Source organism: Pan troglodytes, chromosome 7 (assembly GCF_028858775.2).
Source record: "Pan troglodytes isolate AG18354 chromosome 7, NHGRI_mPanTro3-v2.0_pri, whole genome shotgun sequence".
Classification (NCBI taxonomy): domain Eukaryota; kingdom Metazoa; phylum Chordata; class Mammalia; order Primates; family Hominidae; genus Pan; species Pan troglodytes.
In genome coordinates this window covers 73,269,975-73,292,713 of record NC_072405.2, presented here as the reverse complement: position 1 = coordinate 73,292,713, position 22,739 = coordinate 73,269,975, and the positions used below count along the sequence as shown (strand labels likewise).

The 22,739-nt window shown below is 36.8% G+C and overlaps 1 protein-coding gene across 5 annotated transcripts in view; it reads left to right on the top strand.

The window, feature by feature from the left end:
• CYP7B1 (cytochrome P450 family 7 subfamily B member 1) overlaps positions 1 to 22,739 on the top strand; it is a 200,773-nt gene that overhangs the window by 152,893 nt on the left and 25,141 nt on the right. For all 5 annotated transcript variants that reach the window (XM_001159731.6, XM_063817149.1, XM_054656791.2 and 2 more), the window contains one exon: positions 19,748 to 19,884. In XM_001159731.6, the coding sequence (XP_001159731.1) occupies positions 19,748 to 19,884 (137 nt within the window). The remainder of the gene's footprint in view (positions 1 to 19,747; positions 19,885 to 22,739) is intronic.

Sequence of the window (22,739 nt, the reverse complement as noted above, 5' to 3'; positions counted from 1 at the left end):
AGTTAATTGGAAACCTTCTGGAAATGATTCACCACTCTAGATGCCATTAAGAGCATTTGTGATTCATGGGAAGAGGTCAAATACCAATATTAACAGGAGTTTTGAAAAAGTTGATAACCATTCTCTTTTTTCTTTTTTTTTGAGATGGAGTCCCGCTCTGTCGCCCAGGCTGGAGTGCAGTGGCGCAATCTCAGCTCACTTCAACCTCGGCCTCCTGGGTTCAAGTGATTCTCCTGCCTCAGCCTCTGAGTATCTGGGACTACAGGTGTGCACCACCACACCCGGCTAATTTTTGTATTTTTAGTAGAGAAGGGGTTTCACCATATTGGTCAGGCTGGTCTTGAACTCCTGACCTCATGATCCACCTGCCTCAGTTTCCCAAAGTGCTGAGATTACAGGCGTGAGCCACCGCACCTGGCCGCCATTCTTACAGGTGACTTTGAGAGGTTCAATACTTCCTTGGAGAAAGTAACTGCAGATGTGGTGAAAATAGCAAGAGAACTAGAATTAAAAGTGGAGCCTGAAGATGTGACCTAATTGCTGCAATCTCATGATAAAACTTAAACAGGTAGGAGTTGCTTGTTATGGAGAAACAGAAAGAGTGGTTTCTTGGGATGGAATCTACTCCTAATGAGGATGCTGTGAACATTGTTGAAATTACAACAAAGGATTTAGGGTATTTCATAATTAGTTGATAAAGCAGCAACAGGGTTTGAGCGAATTGACTCCAATTTTGAAAAGTTTTACTGTGGGTAAAATACTATCAAACAGCATCAAAATGCTACAGAGAAATCTTTCATGAAAGGAAGAGTCAATTGATGCGACAAACTTCATTGTTGTCTTATTTTAAGAAATTACCAGTCACTCCAACCTTCAGTAATCACCACCCTGATCAGTCAGCAGTCATCAACATCGAGGCAAGACCCTCCTCTAGCAAAAAGACTATGACTTGCCAAAGGCACAGATGATCCTTAGCATTCTTTAGCAATAAAGTATTTTTAATTAAGATATGTACATTTTTATACATAGTGCTATTGCACACTTAATGGACTAGAGTGTAAACATAAATTTTATATGCACTGTAAAAAACGAATAATTCATGCGACTCACTTTATTGCGACATTTGCTTTATTGCAACATTCACATTATGGTGGTGGTCTGGAACTGAACCTGCAGTATCTTCAAGGTATGCTTGTATATGTGTGTGTATACACACACACACACACACACACACATCCTATTGATTCTTTTATTCTGGAGAACACTGACTAATACAAAACTGTATGGCCATATGAGAGACAGTTGCAGGATCTTCTGTGACTGGGAGGCCAAATTAAGGTGGCAGATTTTCAGGAACCAAAGTATGTGTATTAGCATAAACAGACATATGTCCAAATGATTTATATGAGTGTTGATAATGAAATGTATATGCTCTGGGACACAGCACCCCAGGACTCACTACTGTCCCAAGATGGATGTTGAGTTGGACAATGTCATCAGCCTGTAAGCACCCCATTCACTGCCTTTCCCACCTGGTGCTTTACTTCTGTATATATAAATGGTCAAAATTTGTGCCCTGAAAAGAAGTATGTTACAACAATTTTTAAATGTTCTATAGCTGACCATAATTTGGATATTCAACAAAAGGTTAAAATCCTGTTGATTCACACAGGGACAGTTCATTGCAGATGCATCATCACCAAACCTTAATTACATTGTTCAACAATGGTTTGTTCTCTTGTCTTCCTCTAGTGAGGAACCTGTGACGAATCCTAAAATGTTAAAATAATGGTTTCCAGCCCATACCAAATAAATCACCATCTGTGAAGGTTTGGGAGCAAAATTTAAAAAATCTTCCCTGGGGATCCTACAGTAAATTCGGGGTCAAGTACTGTTACATTAAAATTTGGGAGAAAAAATAAAACAGGAAGACACACTTAGGGAATAGTCCAACGAGGTGGACCCTGGGTAGAAAGTGGGACAATAGATTGTGACACATTACTAGGACTTCGAATCAATTTAGTGGGTTCCAAAAAAAAAAAAAAAAAATTAAAATAGAAGAGGAAATAGAGTACAATACACATAGTGAGGTATCATTTTGTGACTTTTAGTTATGTCTACATATTTATATATCTATACATGCATATGTGTATTACATCATAATGTACATGCTAGATCAAAAGTATTGGCAAAACATTGATCTAGGATAATGAGTACATATATTAACACATATTTTGCAATCAGTGTGAGGTATGCAAAGAACCATGTAGTTCATTACCTGAAACAAAACTCTTTTTGTTTAGCTCTTATGAGTCATTTTTGGCTAGGTTACACTGCAGTAACAAATAACTCAGTGGCCTACAACTCAAAGAAAATTTTGCTCAGTCTATATGTTTACCATGAGCCATTGTCTTCCTTCCAGTTTCCAGATTTAAGGAGAATATTCTATGTGTGATGTTTCTTTTACTTGTGGCAGTAGGAAGAGAACATAGTGGAACCATGTGATGGCTCATACAGCTTCTGATGGGAAGTGGCATATGTTGCTCCTAACAGTTCATCAGCCAAAGAGTCATGTGACTAAGCTTGGTACCCATGGGACATCAATTAATAATGCTTTTACCCGGAGAAACAGTGGCTACTGTGAACACCACTACAATCTACCACAGTGTATCAGATGTTTCCTTAAAAATTTACGTTTAAGAACTATCAAGTTATCATATTCCTTGTTTTCAGGACTTTATTGAGATTTTGGAAAGAATTAGTTTGCCTGAACCTTTTCAAGTAAATATTGCTGGTTCTAGTCTCAAATAACTTTTGGTACCCTTGTCTCTTTGATACAAATAAGGAAACTTTCTTGGTGATATTGAATACTTTAAAACCTTCTGAGACTCAATCACATGTCCTCATCTTTCTTTTCTTTTGCTTTAGATGGCTTACTTTTTGTATTTTACTTTTATCAACCAGACTGATTCTTTTAAAAGAAAAACAGGCATTAAACTGGACTAGGATTTGGTGTAAGTCAATTCTAGAGATATTCCTTGGAATCTGGAGGTGGAGAAAAGGTATGAATAGGATGTAAGATTTGAAAACCCTTTAGCTACCACACTCTGTCTGGTATCAAGTGGCTCATTTTGTTTCCAGAGAATTAATGTTGTTTCCAAAAATTTGCTCTCATATGGCTCATTCAGGTAACCAGCGTTGAATATGGAAATTAGATTTTTGTTCATACAAGTTTATTGCACTATAGTTTATGAATCACAATGGCTAAGTGCCAAACTCCCTTTCAAGCAAAGCAGCCTCTTTGCTATGTTATTCCAGCTGAGTCTTTTATTTGAAGTGTTTCTTCATCTTGGCTCATTTAGCCACAAATAGAAGTTGCCCTATGGGAGATAACATCTTATGCTTGTTTACTTTATAGGATTATCACCTCTGGGCTCATCACAAGTGCAAAACATCAGAAAAGAGAAAAACCTGATTTCAGAAAGTCAGAATTCCCGTAACCATGACATTTACCTAATTTTCTTTGGGTAGTGTGTGTCACAATCATTGGATTGTGAGTTAGGAGACCTGGTCCCTGATATTTTTTGCTTATTTGATGCTGTATGACTTTGGGCAAGTTATTTTACATCTCTGATTCTGTTTCCTTATTTGTAAAGCACACAGTGAGCTAGGTGAATCTTCCAAATCTCTTCTAGTTTCAGGACCCTGTTCTATTTATGGAATTTTGCAGAAGTCATATGGGTTGTTCAGCAAAATCATTAAAGGAGAGAGTTCTGCTTGGAAAATACAAAGATAAAAATGTTTCTTTATATATAGATATGGTACAAAAATTGCCAACAATATCTAAGCTTAAACCTAACATTTAAGTTCTGTAGATAGGCCCTTGCTTTCTTTACCTAATGATAGAAATTTAAATATACTATTTGCAGTGATATATTTCATTCAGAAACTTGTCTGATAACTGAAATTTGAAATTAATCTTAGAAAGTCTCATTTTTTCATGAGGTTTGTTGAGATGTAATTTATATACCATGAAATGTACCCATTTTAAGTGTACAATTAGGTAAATTTTAGTTAACTGATAGTTTTGCAGTCATCACCACAATCCGGTTTAGAACACTTCCATCAGCCCCCAAAATTTCCTTAAGCTTGTTGCCATTTAATCCCTGCTCCTACCCTCAACCCCAAGGGAATGCTGATCTGCCTTTTGCCTCTATTTTTATCTTTTCAAGAAATTTCATATAAATGGAATCAGGTGTCTGGTTTCTTTGTCTTAGCATAATGCTTTTGGGGGTTTAATCAATGTTGTTGCATGGATCAGTGATTTGTTCTTTTTCTTTTATTCCATTTCTTTTCTTTTCCAGTTCATTTCTTTTATTCTATAAACTAAATATTATTCCATTATATAGATACACCACATTTTGTTTACCCATTCACTAATCAATAGACATATGAATTATTTCTAAATTTTGACTATCATGATTAATACTCCTATGAACATTCACATATAAGTCTTTGTATGGACATGTGTTTTTGTTTCTCTTGGGTAGAGATAATTAGAAGTGGAATTGTTAGGTCACATATTTTATGTATGTTAAAGATTATAAGAAACTGCTATTCTTTTCCAGGTAACTGTACTATTTTATATTCCCACCAGCCCTGTATGAGAGTTCCAGTTTCTCCTCATCCTTGCTAACACCTGATATAGTCATTCTTTTTTTTATTTTAGCCACTGTGGTGGGTGTATAGTAGTATCTCATTTTAGTTTATAATTTGCATATATCTAAAGACTTGTGATGTTGAACATCTTTTCATATGCCTATGTCTATCTTCTTGGTGAAATGTTTATTCAAACCTCTTGCCCATTTTTTAAATCAGATTGTTTGTCTCCTTATAGTTATAAGGCTTCTCTATATGTTCACCCCTAAGTTTTAGGGGACTTTCCCTGCCATCAGCATCTATATATTTCAATATATATACACTACTTAATTCTTTCATACCAATGCTTTGAAATAAAATCCTGTTGCAATAACTGAGTGGAATTTTTAATTTTGGACAAGAAACAGAATAATTTTTAAATGTTCATTGACAATAATTAAGAGTATTTTGAGGACTTATCTGTAAGCTATCAAAATGGTAAATTTTTTTTTTTTTTACAAATCTAACAGTAGCTTCTGTTTTCTTAGTTTGTGTCCTATTTATAGAGAAGGAAAAAAAAACACCTTCTATAGATGTATAAAAGTCTGTGAAAATCCAGCTATTTCTGAGGAGAGAAGAGGAAGTATCTGAGGAACCAGAAGGAGAGAGAGACACTAGAACCCTTGTTTTTAATGCTTCCTATTCTACTGTGAGTTAAGACATCTGCCTTCTAAAGGGTGGTTTGTGGAAGGAATTAATGAGTTACTGACCTTGGCATCACTTTTTCTAGGTCCCAATTTAAAATACATATACATGTTCATGCACACACACAGGCACACACACACACACACACACATACACAAAAGTAGCATATTTCTTTGCCCGAGGTTCTCTCTGCCAGTTATTCCTAATCCTCCCAGCCCCTGAAACAAATTGGTATCACTTACAGAAGTGTTGGAGTAGTTTTGGGAACAACACAGTGAAATAATAAAATCCCTTACTCCACCCTGGAATTGTAACTAACAACTTGTATAACTATAGAGGACATCATCTTTCCTTCATTCCTGACTTCTAATGCCAACCTTGCCTGATATCTTCTGTCTATTCTTATCTCCACAAATGGAAATAAACTCAAAAATATTCTACCTACAAATGTTACTCCAAATGACTTCAGCAACAGTCTCCAAAAAACTATAAAGAAAAATTCAAAATTGGTTAATGTTGACTCTTTGTAGGAAATATACTACTGTATATTTGTATACCATGCTCTATTTCAAAATTCTCAAAGCAAAATTAACATAAACAAAATCTCATTCATTTAACTAGAAAAGAGAGGTAGCTCATCAAAACAAGATTCCCTTCCAGCCACCATGCAAGAAAGTCCACCAGCCCTGCAAACACACACAGAGCCTTATTGCAAATATGAATGGATGCTAAGGATCTGGAGCTAGTGAGGAAAGTCGCCATCATGAAAAAGAGAAAGCATAACTTTAAAAACTGAAACAAAGAGACTTGGAGAAAATAGACAATTCAAGGAACATGAAAAAAAATCCCAAGAAACTATGTTTAATAGTCTTAGAAAAATAAGAGTAGAAATTGCATTTATGAATCAAGAATGACATGCAGTTTTTATAAGGTATAATCGGAGAGTATAAGAGAACTTTGGGAAATTAGAAATCTAAAAGTAGAAATAAAATAATCTATGAAAGGGATAAAGTCAGGAAAATCTGTCAGTAAGTGGAGCAAAAGAAAAAGTGATGGAAAATAGGAGAGGAGCTATATGAAAATTACAGGACCATATGTCTGACCATATTGAGAATTTAGAGAGCACTGAAGGAAATTGATAAGAATTAGTGACGAGTACATAGAAACGAGGCACGTGCAAAAACAAAGCAATTGAACACTATCTAAATAATGAAAATGGTGTAAACATTGAAAGTTTATTTCACAAAACATGTGGGAGGGTACAGACAAGATGGGGTAGCCTAAGCAAAGGACACTGCAAGAATTAAGATGTCTAAAATATGTAAGAGGTTATCTATAATAGAATTTGACAATTTGCAAACTATGATGATTTCTGTATATAAATATGATGCTGTGCCTTCTATGTCCCATGTTCTAATACTGGTGATGATGGATTTCCTGAAGTAATCATACACTGTTCATGCAGTGACTTAAAATCACCAAAGTCAGGAACTGATCTTTGGAAAAGAATGGTATTTTCCCAGTTGTAAAGCCCTGTAGCTCACGACAACATCAAAACACTGCCCTTCTCAGCACCATGTGCTGTGTAAAGATATTATTAGTTTTTGCTATGTTAATAGTTTATCCAATATTAAAATATGGGCATGAGTTAACATATTATGAAGCAGGTATAGCATATGGGGCCTCAGGCTTTTCATTATCTTCCCACTTCAGTAAACTAGAGTATCCTTGAAATGTCTTTTCTATGATTCTGATAAGCTGTGCTTGATTATTTTGGTGTTGATCTGCAGAATTTGGAACTTTGTTTCTCCATTGACAGGGGTTGATAAAACGTCATTTGTTAACTTGACTATGCATTTATACATCATTCTCATTGATCTGTATATTGTCATCGCCAAGGCTTTCTGGGCTAGTCCTCTGTAATAATTTAGTTTCCACAAAACTGTGGGTTCTAATTTTTTATTAAACATTTCAAAATCAAATGAAAGAAATTATGAGTTAATGGAATTGATATCTCTTCCATGGAGTCCAATCAAATCCCGTCTGTAAAGTAAATTAACAACTGATCATCTCAGAAATTACAAATTCAGTTGCATGGTTTTCTATTTTAATTAAGGGGCTGAAATAACTTCAATTATGAATCGACTTCCCCCTTTTAGATTGTCTAGGCCGTTTAAACATTTTTGACTGGCTTTCTCCTAAGATCCAGTGCACTTCAGAGCCACTTCTGTTCCCCTGAGTTTGTTTGCCTAGAGAATACAAAGCCTAGAATGTTAGAGTTTCTTTCAGAGCAGGCAGGTTATTCTGGTGCCTCATCTGTGACCAGCATATCAGCTATGGCAGCCCTAAAATAAAATCTAAATTAGGCAAATAAAGAAAGTGGTCAAGTGAATGAAAAAATCTTTAAAATTAACACTTTATTGAAAATGTTTAGGAAAAAAGGGTCAGGAGAGAGCCATGATTAGATTTGTATTTTAGATGATCCCAGGTATTGGTGCAGAGATAATATAATAAATAATAACAATAATAGTAACTAACATTTTTGTTGCTTACTGTGTGAGTCATTGTGTTCAGTTTTTTATATTCATCAATTTATTAAATTCTCACATAAGGAAAATACCATAGGGTATTCATTTTACAAATGAGGAACCAGAGGCAAATATAATTAAATGGACCAAAGTTACCAAGGTAGGAGTTGGCAGAGCCTGGGAGCTGAGCCACACAGTGAGACTACAGCACCCTCATTCTGGGTAGTGACATTAGCCAGGAGGCTATTGCAGTCATGCACATGAGAAAGGATGAGGGTTAGAACCCTAGAACTCTGCTAATCCAGGGTTAAGTTAATAGAGAAAGGCACTTGAGTGGTGTGGTCATTCATCGTTTGTGGGGCCTGCTTGAAACTCAATTAAGTTTTAAATGATAGTTTTAAAACTCTACCTTGACATTATTTCCATGGTGCAAACCTAAGCACCCCTCCCAGATTAGAAACAACAACAACAACAAAGTTCTAGACTTCTCTGGTTGAAATCTTACATAGATACAAAGAAGCACTTACAAATCACTCACTTGATCAAGGCATTAGTATTAATATAATTCTGCTAATAGAATCGAGTTTACAAGGCACATTCTACAGACAAAGCTTTATTTGGATCACAAAATTACATAGATGAACTGACAGCTAAAGATTCAGCTGGTATATGGCTTGAAGAGTTATGCTCTGGAGGGTGAAAATACATTTCATCATATTCATGTTGATTTTGCTCTGAATTCACCTGAGAAATTCCATGGAGAAATGTGTGACTATTCAGCATTACTTGCTTTTACATTGCCATTATATGTAAAGCTTTGATTAAAAGTGCTTGAACAGTGAATATCTTTGCAGGAAAATTAAATCAAGTTTTAAGTCAAATGCTATCCTGATAGAGTCAAAACATTTCAGAGTAAGAGGCTTCTTTATTCTTACAGACCATTCTAGAGTGGTCACTAGACTAAAGATAACAGACCTTTCTAGACTGGTGCAGAAGTTACCAAAGAACAGAGAGCTGCATTATTGATAGCCTGGAAGTGACGATTATACAGGAATTTTTCATTTATTTGCTGTGAAGCAGAGGGTGTGTGAACACCAGATGTCAATCACATACCACCAGTAGATTTGCAAGATTATAGGACTGGGGAAAAAATGAAGGTTAAGCACAGGGGACAATAGAGATTACTTGGGGTAATGAATTGCATAATTTTTCTGGACAGAGTTGGATTAATATTCATCCTGAGAAGAGATTACATCAGTCTGATTCTTGCAGTAAACAACTATTAAGCAGATAACTTTACTCAACAAGGGGAAAATTGACCTAATTCCTAACTGTACCCGTGAGATGCTCTTGAGTTTGGCAAGGAAGTAGACACTGTGTGCTGTGTGTCACATGTTTCTTGCTTCGAGTAGAACCTTGAAGAGACCATCAGGACCTTCAGTTGTCAAGTCCAACAGCTGCACTGCAACTGTGAAAAGCCTTTCTCCCTGCTGAGGTTGTCAAAGGAACTGATTCTGCCTGCCTCATTTGCATGTCACCTGGACATTGGTGAAAGTAATGGGGTATCCTTAGGTTGCACTGTGTGTCCATACTTTGTACAGTTAGAGCAGCTAAACTTCAGTGTCTGCTCTTCATTTTTGGAGTACAGTTTAGGTGGGTTCTGCTTGTCCTCATGGTGAATTTCAGGCTGATTCTCCACTTAATTGACTTAGGAATGTTGAGCTTTTTTTAAAAAATCAACCTTTGATTCATTTGTAGACTGTACTTTTTGTCATCAACTACTTTTTAGAAGGCAGTGCCTTCTGTACATGGATTTCATTTTTAACACCAACATAGCATTTCTTTCTTTTTTTTTTTTTTCTTTTTTGAGATGGAGTCTTGCTCCATTGCTCAGGCTGGAGTGCAGTGGCGCAATCTCGGTTCACTGGAACCTCCATCTCCCAGGTTCAAGCGATTCTCCTGCCTCAGTCTCCTGAGTAGCTGGGAATACAGGTGTGTGCCACCGTGCCCGGTGAATTTTTTTGTGTGTGTATTTTTCATAGAAACGGGGTTTCACCATGTTGGCCAGGCTGGCCTCGAATTCCTGACCTCAGGTGATCTGCCCACCTTGCCTTCCCAAGGTGCTGGGATTGCAGGTGTGAGCCACCACACCCAACCCCAAAATCGCATTTCTTTATTATTTAAAAATATGCACCTAAAAGGACATATCACTTCTGTAGAATTCTTTCTCAAAATGTTATTATTAATACCTCAATCTAGCCATGAAAAATATCAGACAACCCAACCCAAATGGAGGGACATTCTACAAAATAAATGACAACTACTCTTCAAAAGCAGTATGTTTATGTCATGTGCAAATCAAAAGATATCAAAGATCAAACCTTTGTAATCTCACCACCTGAGATTAATGACTACTAACATCTTAAAGTAACATATACCAGACTTTTCTCTTTGCATTTTGCAACTACTTTGTAAAAATCAGTTGTCTATATTTGTGTGGGTCAATTTCTAGGCTCTCTGTTCTGTTCCATTAATATGTTTGTCTATTCTTTCATCAATACCACACTCTCTTGTTTCTTATGGTTTTATATTAAGTCTTAACATCAGGTAGTATAAGTCTTTCCACTTTGTTCTTCTCCTTCAATATTGTCTTTTGCCTTTCCGTATAAACTTCAGAATCAGTTTGTTGATATCCATAAAACATCTTACTAGAATTTTGATTGGGATTGCATTGAATCTGTAAATCAAGTTGAGAACTGACTTGACAATATTGACTCTTCCTATCCATGTGCATAGAATATCTCTCTATTTTAGATCTTCTTTGATTTTTAATCAGAGTTGTATAGTTTTCTTTATATAGATTTTATACATATTTTGTTGGATTTATACCTAAGAATAAATTTTTTCACTAAGTTAACTTTGTATATTTTGTTTTGATTAATGTAAGTAGTATTGTGTTTCTAATTTCAAATACCAATTGTTCATTGCAGTTGTATAACAAAGGAATTGACTTTTGTATATTAATCTTGTACCTTGCAACTTTACTGTAGTACTTCATTAGGTCTAAAATTTTGTTGTTATTGATTCTTTGAGATTTTCTATGTAGACAAAGAATGAGTAAGCAAAACCACAGATGTGCAATTGCTTACAAAATATGAATAGCAGGGAAAAACTAATCCTGCTGTGTATATCAGCTACTTTCAAATACTCTTATCTCAGTCTGAATGATAAACCACCAAGGTTGGTATCAACATTCTCCTTTACAGGTGAAGACACTGAGAATCTACATAGATAGTGTACCGGATTTAAAATTTCCCCATGAGTCAAATGTGCAGAAATGTAAATTTATTTCTTCATATCTGAACTCAAATTTCTCTTGAGCCCTGATTTCTGGTGATGACTGAAAACACTGAAGACTTCCAGTGACAATAGTCTGGTCACTTCTGGTTTAAAACCTAGTCTCTTTTGTAAAACTATTTAATAAAATTTAAGACTCTCTCCCCGCCCCCCTTCCTTTCTGTCGATGGCAGTTCTTTTCTTTTCATCTTCCTTTCTTTCTTCTCCATTTGTATATTTTTTAATTTCCTTTTCTATCTTACTGCATTAGCTAGGACTTCCAGAATGATATTGAATAGCAGTGGTGAGAGGGACATTATTGCCTTGTTTCTGATCTTAATGGGAAAGCACCTACTTTCTCACCAATAAGTATGATGTAAGCTGTAGATTTTTTTGTAGATGTTACTTATGAAGTAGAGGAAGTTCACCTCTGTTTCTATTGTGCTAGGAGTTTTATCATGAATGGGTGCTGGATTTTTTTTTACATTGGTTGATCCCTTAAGATTTTTTGTTTATTTTATTGTGGTAGGAACACTTAACATGAGATCTACTCTTAATAAATTTTGAGGTGTACAGTACATTACTGTTGACTATACATACAATGTTGTACAGCAGCAGCTCTCTAGAGCTAATTCATCTTGCTTAACTGAAACTTTATACCTGCTGATTAGAAACTCCCCATTTCCTCCCTCCCCCCAGCCCCTAGTAACAACAATTTCACTCTTTGTTTTATGAAATTGGCTATTGTAGATATCTCACATAAGTGGAATCATGTAGTGTTTGTTTTCTGTACTTGGCTTATTTCATTTAGGATAATGTCCTCCGCATTTATCTGTGTTGCTTCATATTGCAGAATTTCCTTTTTTAAGGCTGGATAGTATTGCATTGTATGTTTATACCGAATTTTCCTTATCCATTCATGTGTCAGTGGACATTTAGGTTGGTTCCACATGTTAGCTATTGTGAATAGCCTTTCAAGAACACTAGAATGCTAATATTTCTTCCAGATCCTGATTTCATTCTTTTCGATAAATATCCAGAAGTGGATTATATAATTACTAGATCATATGGTAATTCTATTTTTAATTTCTTGAAGAAGCTTCATACTGTTCTTCATAGCAGCTGCACCATTTTGGAGTCCCACCAATAGTGTACAAGGGTTCTCACTTCTCCACATCCTTAGCAACACTTGTTGTCTTTGTTTTTTGGATAATAGTCATCCTGACAGGTATGAGGTGCTATCTCATTGTGAATTTAATTTGCATTTCCCTGATCATTAGTGACATTGAGCATTTTTTCAATACCTGTTGGCTACTTATATGTCTTCTTTAGAGAAATATCTGTTTAAGTCCTTAGCCCATTTTTTAATTGGGTTGTTAGGATTTTTACTGTTGAGTTTTAGGACTTCCTTATTTTTCAAAACATTAACCTTTTATCAAATATGTGGTTCACAAATATTTTCTTCCATTCTGTAGGTTTTCTTTTGACTCTGTCAGTTGTTTCTTTTGCTATGCAGAAGTTTTTCCATTTGATTTAGTCTCGCCTGTTTATTTTCGGTTCTGTTGCCCATGCTTTTGGTGTCATATCCATGAAATCATTACCAAGACCAACATTAAGGAGCTCTTTCCTCATATTTTCTTCTAGGAGTTTTATAGTTTTGGGTCTTGCATTTAAGTCTTTTTTCCATTTTGAGTTTATTTTTGTAGGTAGTATAAGATAAAGGGGTACTGGATTTTGTCAAACATTTTTTTCTTTATTGATATGAGCAGATGATTTTTTTTCTTTAGCCTGTTGATGCAATGGATTACATTAATTCATTTTTGAATGTTGAACCAGCCTTGCATACCTGGCGTAAATTCCACTTGCTCATGGTGTATAATTATTATACATTGTTGGATTCAATTGATAATTATTTTATTGAGAATTTGTGCACCTATGTTTATAAGAGGTATTGGTCTGCAATTTTCCTTTCTTGTAATGCTTATAATGTCTTTGTCTGGTTTTGGAATTAGGGTAATGCTGGCCTCATGGAATGAGTTAGGACATGCTCCCTCTGCTTCTATTTTTTACAAGAGATTAATGTTAATGTTTGATGGAATTCACCAATGAGACTATCTGGGCCTGAAGTTTTTCCCAGGTCACTGTCCTCCTTAGAGAGTCCCAGCTTACCATGATGCAGTCTCACTATTCCTCTGTCCTGCCACTTCTTTTCTTCTTTCTCTTTCTCCTTAACGTCCCAACCCCCACATTCTTGTTCACTTCTTGTATAGAACAATCTCATTATCTCTTAAACCAGGTCATGCCCAGTGGACCACATTGAAATTATCAAACATCCAATGAAACTTTGCTTCTAAACAAAGATAGTTCATTTTCTGAGAAAGCTCTTTGCATAGCATATTTTTGCCTGCTCATCTGAAGTTATTGAGTTCGTGTTTATCTGGGCATTTGGCAGTTTTACTTAACTGATGTGTTGAAGGATGAAGAGGGCCTTCAGACCTGGGCAACTCCTTGAAAGGTATAGATAAGCAGAGAGAGTTGACAAAAGAAACAGTTCAGGCAGAGAATGAGTAAGCAAAACCACAGATATGCAATTGCTTGCAAAATATGAATAGCAGGGAAAAACTAATCCTGCTGTGTATGTCAGCTACTTTCAAATACTCTTATCTCAGTCTGAATGATAAACCACCAAGGTTGGTATAAACATTCTCCTTTACAGGTGAAGACACTGAGGATCTACATAGATAGTGGGCCAGATTTAAAATTTCCCCATGAGTCAGATGTACAGAAATGTAACTTTATTTCTTCATATCTGAACTCAAATTTCTCTTGAGCCCTGATTTCTGGTGATGACTGAAAACACTGAAGACTTCCAGTGACAATAGTCTGGCCACTTCTGGTTTAAAACCTAGTCTCTTTTGTAAAACTATTTAATAAAATGTAAGACTCTTTCCCCCCACTTCCTTTCTGTTGATATGATGAGTCCTGTTGTGCAAATGTTCCTATTGGTCCTCTTTGGCTTCCCCAGGGTGCCTCCTCAGATATCTTTGAGTATAGCCCTCCACCTTTGCGTTCATTGCTAAAATGTGCCCAGCTGGTTGTAAATCTCACCTCATTTCCTGGCAGAGCAATACATTGTGGCCTTGTGCTTCCTTGTCCCCACCAGGCCTCTCACTGGGGCTTCTGGTCTCCCTAGACTCAGCCACATCTTCCATCTCCTCCTCCTTTGGGATCTCCCATCCACAGCCTTGTATTGAGATACTCCTCTTCCCGATATCCTGACAAACATGCAATTCTTGATTATCAAGAGTTGTTAGAACATTTCTAAGTTTCCTTGTGCTAACATCAGAGCCCAAGAAGTGTGCGGGGATAAAGAGTGTTTCAAGAATTCAGTTCCAAGAGGTACTATGAAGCAAATTACATTTTCCATTGAGGTTGCTGCCAAAGTAAGTCAAAGAACGGTAAAACACAGCAGCTTCCAAAGTGCCTTGCTCAAAAAAAAAAAGTCGTTCAACCATTCAGAATTATCATCAGATACTGTAATGTATATCAGTTGTGTAGTTTCTGAAATTTTAACCACATACACAAAAAGAAAATCTTCATTAATTCAGGAAAATAAAAAAATAAAACTAAGGCACTGTTACATATATTCGGTCACCTAATACAAATATATTACATCTTTAAGCACTTTTAATAAATACGTAATTTTATTTTTTCTAGTTAGTGTGCATGTATAAAGGTTGCTCACCACCTACTTAGGAGGTTATTGCAATAACCTGAACGCCTAGCCTAGAATGATTACAGGAAAAGTGGAAAAGAAGAAATTACTCTGATAAGTATAGATTGCTGTAAGAAGCGCTGGACTTTTTTTTTTTTTTTTTGAGATGGATTCTCACACTGTCGCCCGGGCTGGAGTGCAATGGCACAGTCTCAGCTCACTGCAACCTCTGCTTCACAGGTTCAAGCAATTCTCCTGCCTCAGCCTCCCGAGTAGCTGGGATTACAGGTGCCCACCACCATGCCTGGCTAATTTTTTGTATTTTTAGTTGAGACGGGGTTTCACTATGTTGGCCAGGCTGGTCTCGAACTCTTGACCTCATGATCCGCCCACCTCAGCCTCCCAAAGTGCTGGGATTACAGGCGTGAGCCACTGTGCCCGGCAGCGATGGGCTTTAAATGTTGAGGGGAAAAAATGTGCAATAGGTCACTAGTCAAGTTTTTAACATGTTTATTTAACTACAGGTATAGCATGAAGATGAACTTCAAATATTATGGGAAATTAAATATTCTGTGTTGGTCTACTCTTTTAAATTTCAGAGTACCTCTTCTTAACTAAAGAGAAATGTCTTAAACCTCTTTACACTTTACATCCATTTTATGTATTTAGATTCTTCTCCAGTATTTCATTTTATTTATTTCATTTTGTTTTATTTTATATTTTATTTTATTTTATTTTATTTTATTTGAGACAGAGTCTTGCTCTGTTGCCTAGACTAGAATGCAGTGGTGCGATCTTGGCTCACTGCAACCTCTGCCTCCTGGGTTTAAGTGATTCTTGTACCTCAGCCTCTTGAGTAGCTGGGATTACAGGCAAGCTTTACCCTGCCCAGCTAAATTTTTTGCAGTTTTAGTAGAGAAAGGGTTTGACTGTGTTGATCAGGCTGGTCTCCAACTCCTAGCCTCAAGTGACCTGCCCTCCTCAGCCTCCCAAAGTGCTGGGATTACAAGCATGAACCACCACTCCCCGTCTCCAAAATTTGTTTCCAGATAACTTTGGACTGTAGATGACATTTTGCACACACTTTAAGATGCGCCCTACAACTTGTATGAAAGAAACTGTAAGCACTGATGCAATGGTACTTGCATAGAACTTGGGTTTAGTTATCAAGAGCCTGTATAAGCTCAAATTTGTGTGATGTCTTAGATGTGTTGTTATAGTTTTTTAAACGGTAATGAGAAGATTTGAGGAAATGTATATTGTTTGAGATTATGAGGGAGTAGGGAACATAGTATTTGTTAACTCCCCATCATTGCTTTTGGACCTATTTCATTTAATTTTTGAAACTTGATCAACCCCAACAAGCATCCTATATCCCTACTCAGCCATGGGCAGTGTGTATTTCATTTTCAAAGTCACAGAGCATGAGAGAGACAAATAGCAGTATTTGCACTGTGCTGTGTGTCATCAGGCCTTTCTTGATCATTATGGTGATGTCTTTCCTCCCTAAATAATTTTTACAAATATACTGATGAAGACAGATTTCTGTTATCTATCTTCAATGGGTCATAAGTTGAACAAGCACTATATTTTTTCCTGAAAATATGCACAGTTGTGACATGGTGTTTAATAGTCTTAAGCTTACTGCTGCCAAAATAAACACAGCTGTAAGAAATGATGACCCTCTCATCTTTGTAACAATAAAATAGCTTCCTAATGTGCTTCCCTAACTCTGAATGTTAAGTTAATATCCCCTGGATTTCTGAGCCCTATCCTTTCCCCCGGCGGAAACCCCATGAAGAATACAGCTTTTGACCAAATGACAGAGCATAGAGGATGCAATTAGTTGCTTTAAATTAGAATATGACAAAAAGCCTTTCTAAATCTTTGTCACAATGCAACATTCAAGCAACATTAAACCAAACAGAGTATAAGTAGACCAAGGAAGAGAGTTAATATTTTGAAAAGAAATTTGGTGAACTAGATCACTTGCAAATTTGAAAGGGTCATTGATAGCATGTGAGCTGTGGCAGTTTGTAACTTGGGGATCCTACTCTACAGTTACATGCGTGGTCTCCTCTTGTTCAATCTTTGGATATGGAATTAACTGTATTAATGGTTTTTTTGGTTTTCTTATATTTCTCATAAAAGCAAGTCTCCATTGCTAAAGCCTGCATTCAAGAAAATAATGGGAGAAAGTATAATGAGTAAGATTCCCATCTCTATGCAGTGTTTCTTGTTTTCCTATTTCTAAGTATGTGCATTTAAACAACAGTATACATTTTGTAAATTAGCATTAAGATAAATTGTCTTCTAAAAAGAGAAAGCAAAATCTTTCCTTTATTTCTATCATAACTTGGATTTATTTTGACATTCTTTCCCCTGAAAGATCTGAGTTTTATTTTCAAAGTGAAATTCTACCATGTTGGATTGTGGGAAAATAAAAGCCTCTGATATGGTTAATCTAGCTACATAAAAGTCCATGCTGGGTATGATCATAATCTTGATCTTTGATTAAATCTGAGCTAGTAATATCTTTTGATTAATCAAAATGAGTTGCACTGCATGTAGCACAAGTCGTCTTCACAGATGGGCTTCAGAATCAGAGTTCTTTTGAATATCTGTTTTAATCCTTTCTAGGATAAAATGGCTTTGTTTTCTGTTTTTGTTTCTTTTTACCTTTTTTACTTTAAATCAGATTGAGTTCACCAAATAAATAACTAGGAAGACATTTTGAAGTATAGTCTTGCTAAGATTACAAATCAACAAAGAAAAAACTTGTTTTTTAACTGATAGTATTCTAAAGGATTTTTTGTATGTTAAAAAATGCAAATTATTAGTAAAATTTAACAAATCGTCTCAATCATTGGTAGCTTGAATAAAAAACTTTATAAAAGACTAAATCAAAATAATACCTCAAATACATAATATGGAGATTTTTATAGTTCTCAATTTAAGATTATTATTTCTCTTCTGATTATGTATTTCCAGTCTAATTGACATCTGATAACAAAGAGCTTTACTCTGGCAGCTAAACTTTCCAACTTCTAAAACCCAGGGCACAGCAAGAGCCCTCAGGTTCACACACACAATGTCTGTCAGCTCTGGCAGTGAGCTGCTTTGGTAGTTTTTTTTCCCTAGGTCCACAGGTTAACTGACTAATGTTTCTAAAGGGGCCAGAGTGCAGCTGTGGGACTCTAAGTCTTGCATCCTGGTACACAGCTTGTCCTTACATAGTTTCATGACTTTAAGGAAACTTGTTGATCTCTTAGGCCTTGAGAACTCTTACCTATAAAAATGAGAAATTGCACGAAAGCCTCCAAGGTGCCATCTAGTTCTAAACTCGGTGATAAATCAATTCAGTGAAAAATTTCACAACAAATACTTGAATATGACTTGCATATCCTAAAGAACACATCTCCATTTACTGTGTTAAGTAGACTTAAGTGGTTTAAAAAACTTCAAATCCCATAATGCATCATCCCTCTATACCTTTATTATATAAGAATATAATCGAAGGTTTTTTAAGATTTAAAAAAAAAAGAAAGAAAGAAACCCTCATAGCCTTTATTTGTGGAAAGACCTAAATGCCTATACATGAGTTGGAATTTAAAATGAGGTGGAGTTAGTTTGACTGAGTCTACACATATAAAAACACTATGCTGTATAGAAAACAAAATAATCAGTAATTGACATTGTTTAGGTGATTTCTGACAAGCAGTTTGACTAGAACTCAGATTTGGCCTGTTCCACTGCACATCACCAAGCACATAGCAGATAACATAAATATTAGTCAAAACTAAGTTTAGGTCTCATTGATGAAACTGATCAAGCAGCATTTATAACATGACTTGTGAAAGACCAATAAAATCAGGCAGCTGATCATTTGTTTTTTATCGATATTATAACTAACAATTTCATAGAGTAAATTATATCAAACAGTTGATTTAGTTTCCCGGAGATCTCCTTAGTCACAGGTACCTACCTATGATGACGGGAAACAGAATAGGAAATAAATACAACAGATTGTAACTTAACTATCAGGCAGTCATACAGGCCTTGCAAGACACAATTCCTTCAAAAAATTGCTCACCAGGATGCAAAGGCGTACGAATGATATAATAGGCTGGGCGCGGTGGCTCACGCCTGTAATGCCAGCACTTCGGGAGGCCGAGTTGGGCAGATCAAGAGGTCAGGAGATCAAGGCCATCCTGGCTAACACGGTGAAACCCCCTCTCTACTAAAAATACAAAAAATTAGCCGGGTGTGGTGGGGGGCGCCTGTAGTCCCAGCTACTTGGGAGGCTGAGGCGGGAGAATGGCGTGAACCCGGGAGGCTCAGCTTGCAGTGAGCCGAGATCGCACCAGTGCACTCCAGCCTGGGTGACAGAGCGAGACTCCGTCTCAAAAAAAGAATGATATAATAGACTTTGGGGACTCAGTGGGGGTACCCAGGGGGAAGGGTGGGATGGGATGAGGGATAAAAGACTACATATTGGGTACAGTTACATTGCTCGGGTGATGGGTAAACCAAAATCTCAGAAATCACAACTAAACAACTTATCCATGTAACGAAAAACTACCTGATCCCCAAAAACTGTTGAAATAAAGTTGCTCACCAGAAGTTATGCATTTATCCATACATACTGGAGAAGCTCAGTAAACTCATGTCTATGATTATATAAGAATCACTGAGTAAGAGAATAGAAAGAAGCAGTGCAATCCATGCAGTCAACTTCTAGATTCAGTAAATAAACCACCTGTATTCGAATAAGAATGATTTGATTTTTCTTTTGTTGTTTTGTCTTTTTTTTTTTTCCTTATAGGAGACCCGGTGAGCCTCCATTGATAAAAGGTTGGCTTCCTTATCTTGGAGTGGTCCTGAACTTACGAAAAGACCCCTTAAGGTTCATGAAAACACTTCAAAAGCAACATGGTGACACTTTCACTGTTCTTCTTGGTGGTAAGAAGCACTTCTATTAATACCTTATATATGTCATAATTTTTCACTTGTTCTTTAATGTCTTTCTGTTTTTCTCTAGGCAAAATGTAGAATATTTGTATATTTTTATTTTATTTTGTAGAGCTAATGTGAAAGAAAACTATTATTTTTAGTTCAGTGATCCTCACATTAAAAATCAAATTATAGAACTCTCTTCATGGTACTTAGGGAACCCTTCTTTCCAGCCATCACCTGTCATTTTGGTTTGGTTTAGTTTGGTTTTAAGAATGGTAGAAAAAAATATATATATATAACTATACAAAAGCTAGAATGTATTTTTTAAATTAATGCTCTTTATTTGTAGAGCAGTTTTAGGTTTACAGAAAATTTAGTAGTTCAGAGAGTTCCCATATACCCCCTCCCCCCAATCACAGTTTCCCTGATTGTATCTATGTAGTATATTTGTTACAACTGATGAACCAATATTGATCAATCATTAAAAATCCATGATTTATATTACAGTGTACTCTTTGTATTGTGTAGTTCGTTGGGTTTTCACAAATGTATAATGACATGTATCCACCATCACAGTATCATATGGAGTAGCTGTACTCTTCTAAAAATTTCCTGTGCTCCACCTATTCATTCTTCTTCCCCTGCCTCTGAGTCTCCAGCAACCACTGGTCAAGAATGTATTTTTCATTTTAAAACTTTCATTGCACTTCAGACTTTAATAAAGTACCAAAACACCAAGAAAAATGAAGAAAAAAACAGCAGAATTGCTACACACCCCAAACATTCTAGGACTGGGAGGAGAAGCTAGACTGTTCCTAGTTCACAACCTTTTTTAAGACCCAAACTATGTAGCTGTATCAGCTATTGATTGCTGAGTAACAAATCCCCAAAAAGTTTAATGGTTTAAAATAACAACTGGTCTGGCCTGAGTCACTTGTGTGGCTTTTCTGGACTCTGGATGGGAACTGGATGATCCCAGATGGTCTCATCACATACCTGGGTGGGCTGCCTTGTCCACACGGTCTTTCATCCTCAAGAAAAGTTTCTTACATGGCAGTTAGTGTCTCAAGGGAGTGAGAGAAAAAGCTTCAAGGTCTCTTGAGGCCTAGGCTCAGATATTGCAAAACCTTACTTCCACCACATCCTATTAATTAGACCAAGTCACAGTGCAGTCCAGAATCAAGGGCAGGGAAAGAGACTCTACCTCTTCCTGGAAGGAGTAGCAGAGTCACATTGCATGGGGGCACATGTAGAGAGATGGAAGGAATACATCATAGCTATCTTTGTATACAATCTTCAACATCAGTTTATGGCCTGGGCTAGCTATTCCCTCTCTTTGCTTTTGCATGTCCTGTCTATGCTCTGTAAGCTGATCTCTACACACTAGATTACCCACACTCCTTTGCTTGTTGAGTGTTGCCAGTGGCAGGAAAAGAAGAGGCTGAGTCTCACTCCCCACTCTCACTGGGGCTCTGGTAACACAGTTCACTCTCCTTCCTTCACAAGGTAACTGAAGATCCAGTATAATCTCCCTTAGATCCCCATGTATCTACCAAATGTACCTACGTTTCTCAATGATTTACCATGTTTTCTCCAATTTCAAAGAATGTTCAAGACACTCCATCTCCCTGTCCCCATGACCCTTTCTTCTTGCCGCCTCTGGACTGGTACATCTAGATTCATTCCTCTCACACATGCATCTTCATTTTTGTCTTTCTTGGGCTCTTACCATCACTTATAACCATGCTTAAGGTTCCCCTCTAGTTACTTTCCACTTTTCTTCTTTTCTTTTGCATTCAGCTCTTTCAAGAGAGTTGCATATATTTGCTATCTCTAGTTGCATATCTCCTAGAGCCCTCCTAACTATAACCAGACTTCAGCCTTGCTGAAGTGATTCCCTGGTCCACCTACCTAGACCTCTCTACCTGGTTTGACAATGCTGATCTCTTGTTCCTTCCTGAAATACTCTGCTAGTCCTTTACTCTCTATACTCCCCCTTCTGGTTCTTTATCTAAATCATCTACATGCATGCCTTTTTCTTAGCTCAACCCTTACATCTTCCTTCAACCAGCCTTGGAAGTTTATGTTCTATTCTTAGAGAGCCAGTAATTTTTTTCTGCCTGTAACTACTTTGCTGAGGGTCAGAGGCAACGTTTGGAAACTACAGTGACTTAATTTCAATGCTTTATTGTGCAAATAATGCATTTTATGCATTATTATGCAAATAATGTATTTTAATGCAGTATTTGGGAGAAATGATCCAACTGGAGGAAATTATCAGCATGATTGAGTTCTCCCATGGACAGACAGTATCAGTTTCATCACAACTTACTCCTTTGCCTGGAAGCTGGCCAGTCTGAGGCGGGTGGATCACGAGGTAGGAGTTCGAGACCATCCTGGCCAGCATGGTGAAACCTCATGTCTACTAAAAAAAAAAAAAAATACAAAAATTAGCTGGGCATGGTGGCATGTGCCTGTAGTCCCAGCTACTTGGGAGGCTGAGGCCAGAGAATCGCTTGAACCTGGGAGGCGGAGGTTGCAGTGAGCCGAGATCGTACCACTGCACTCCAGCCTGTTGACAGAACGAGACTCCATCTTAAAAAAAAAAAAAAAAAATTGTATGCATTCTGATTTCAGAAAAATTGAAATGGAAAAAAATCATGCATCTTAGAGGAATTATATTATATACAGTAGTCCTCATGAGGCTCCCCAAGATCAGGTCTCCACCAGCCTTTCCAGCTCAGTCTCTTGCTGCTGCTCGCCTTGTGCTTCACACACCATGAATGCACCATGTTGTTTGAAATTTCCTCCTCACATGCCTTACCTGGTGGGGACTCTGGGTTTTCTTTATCTTGCTGTTC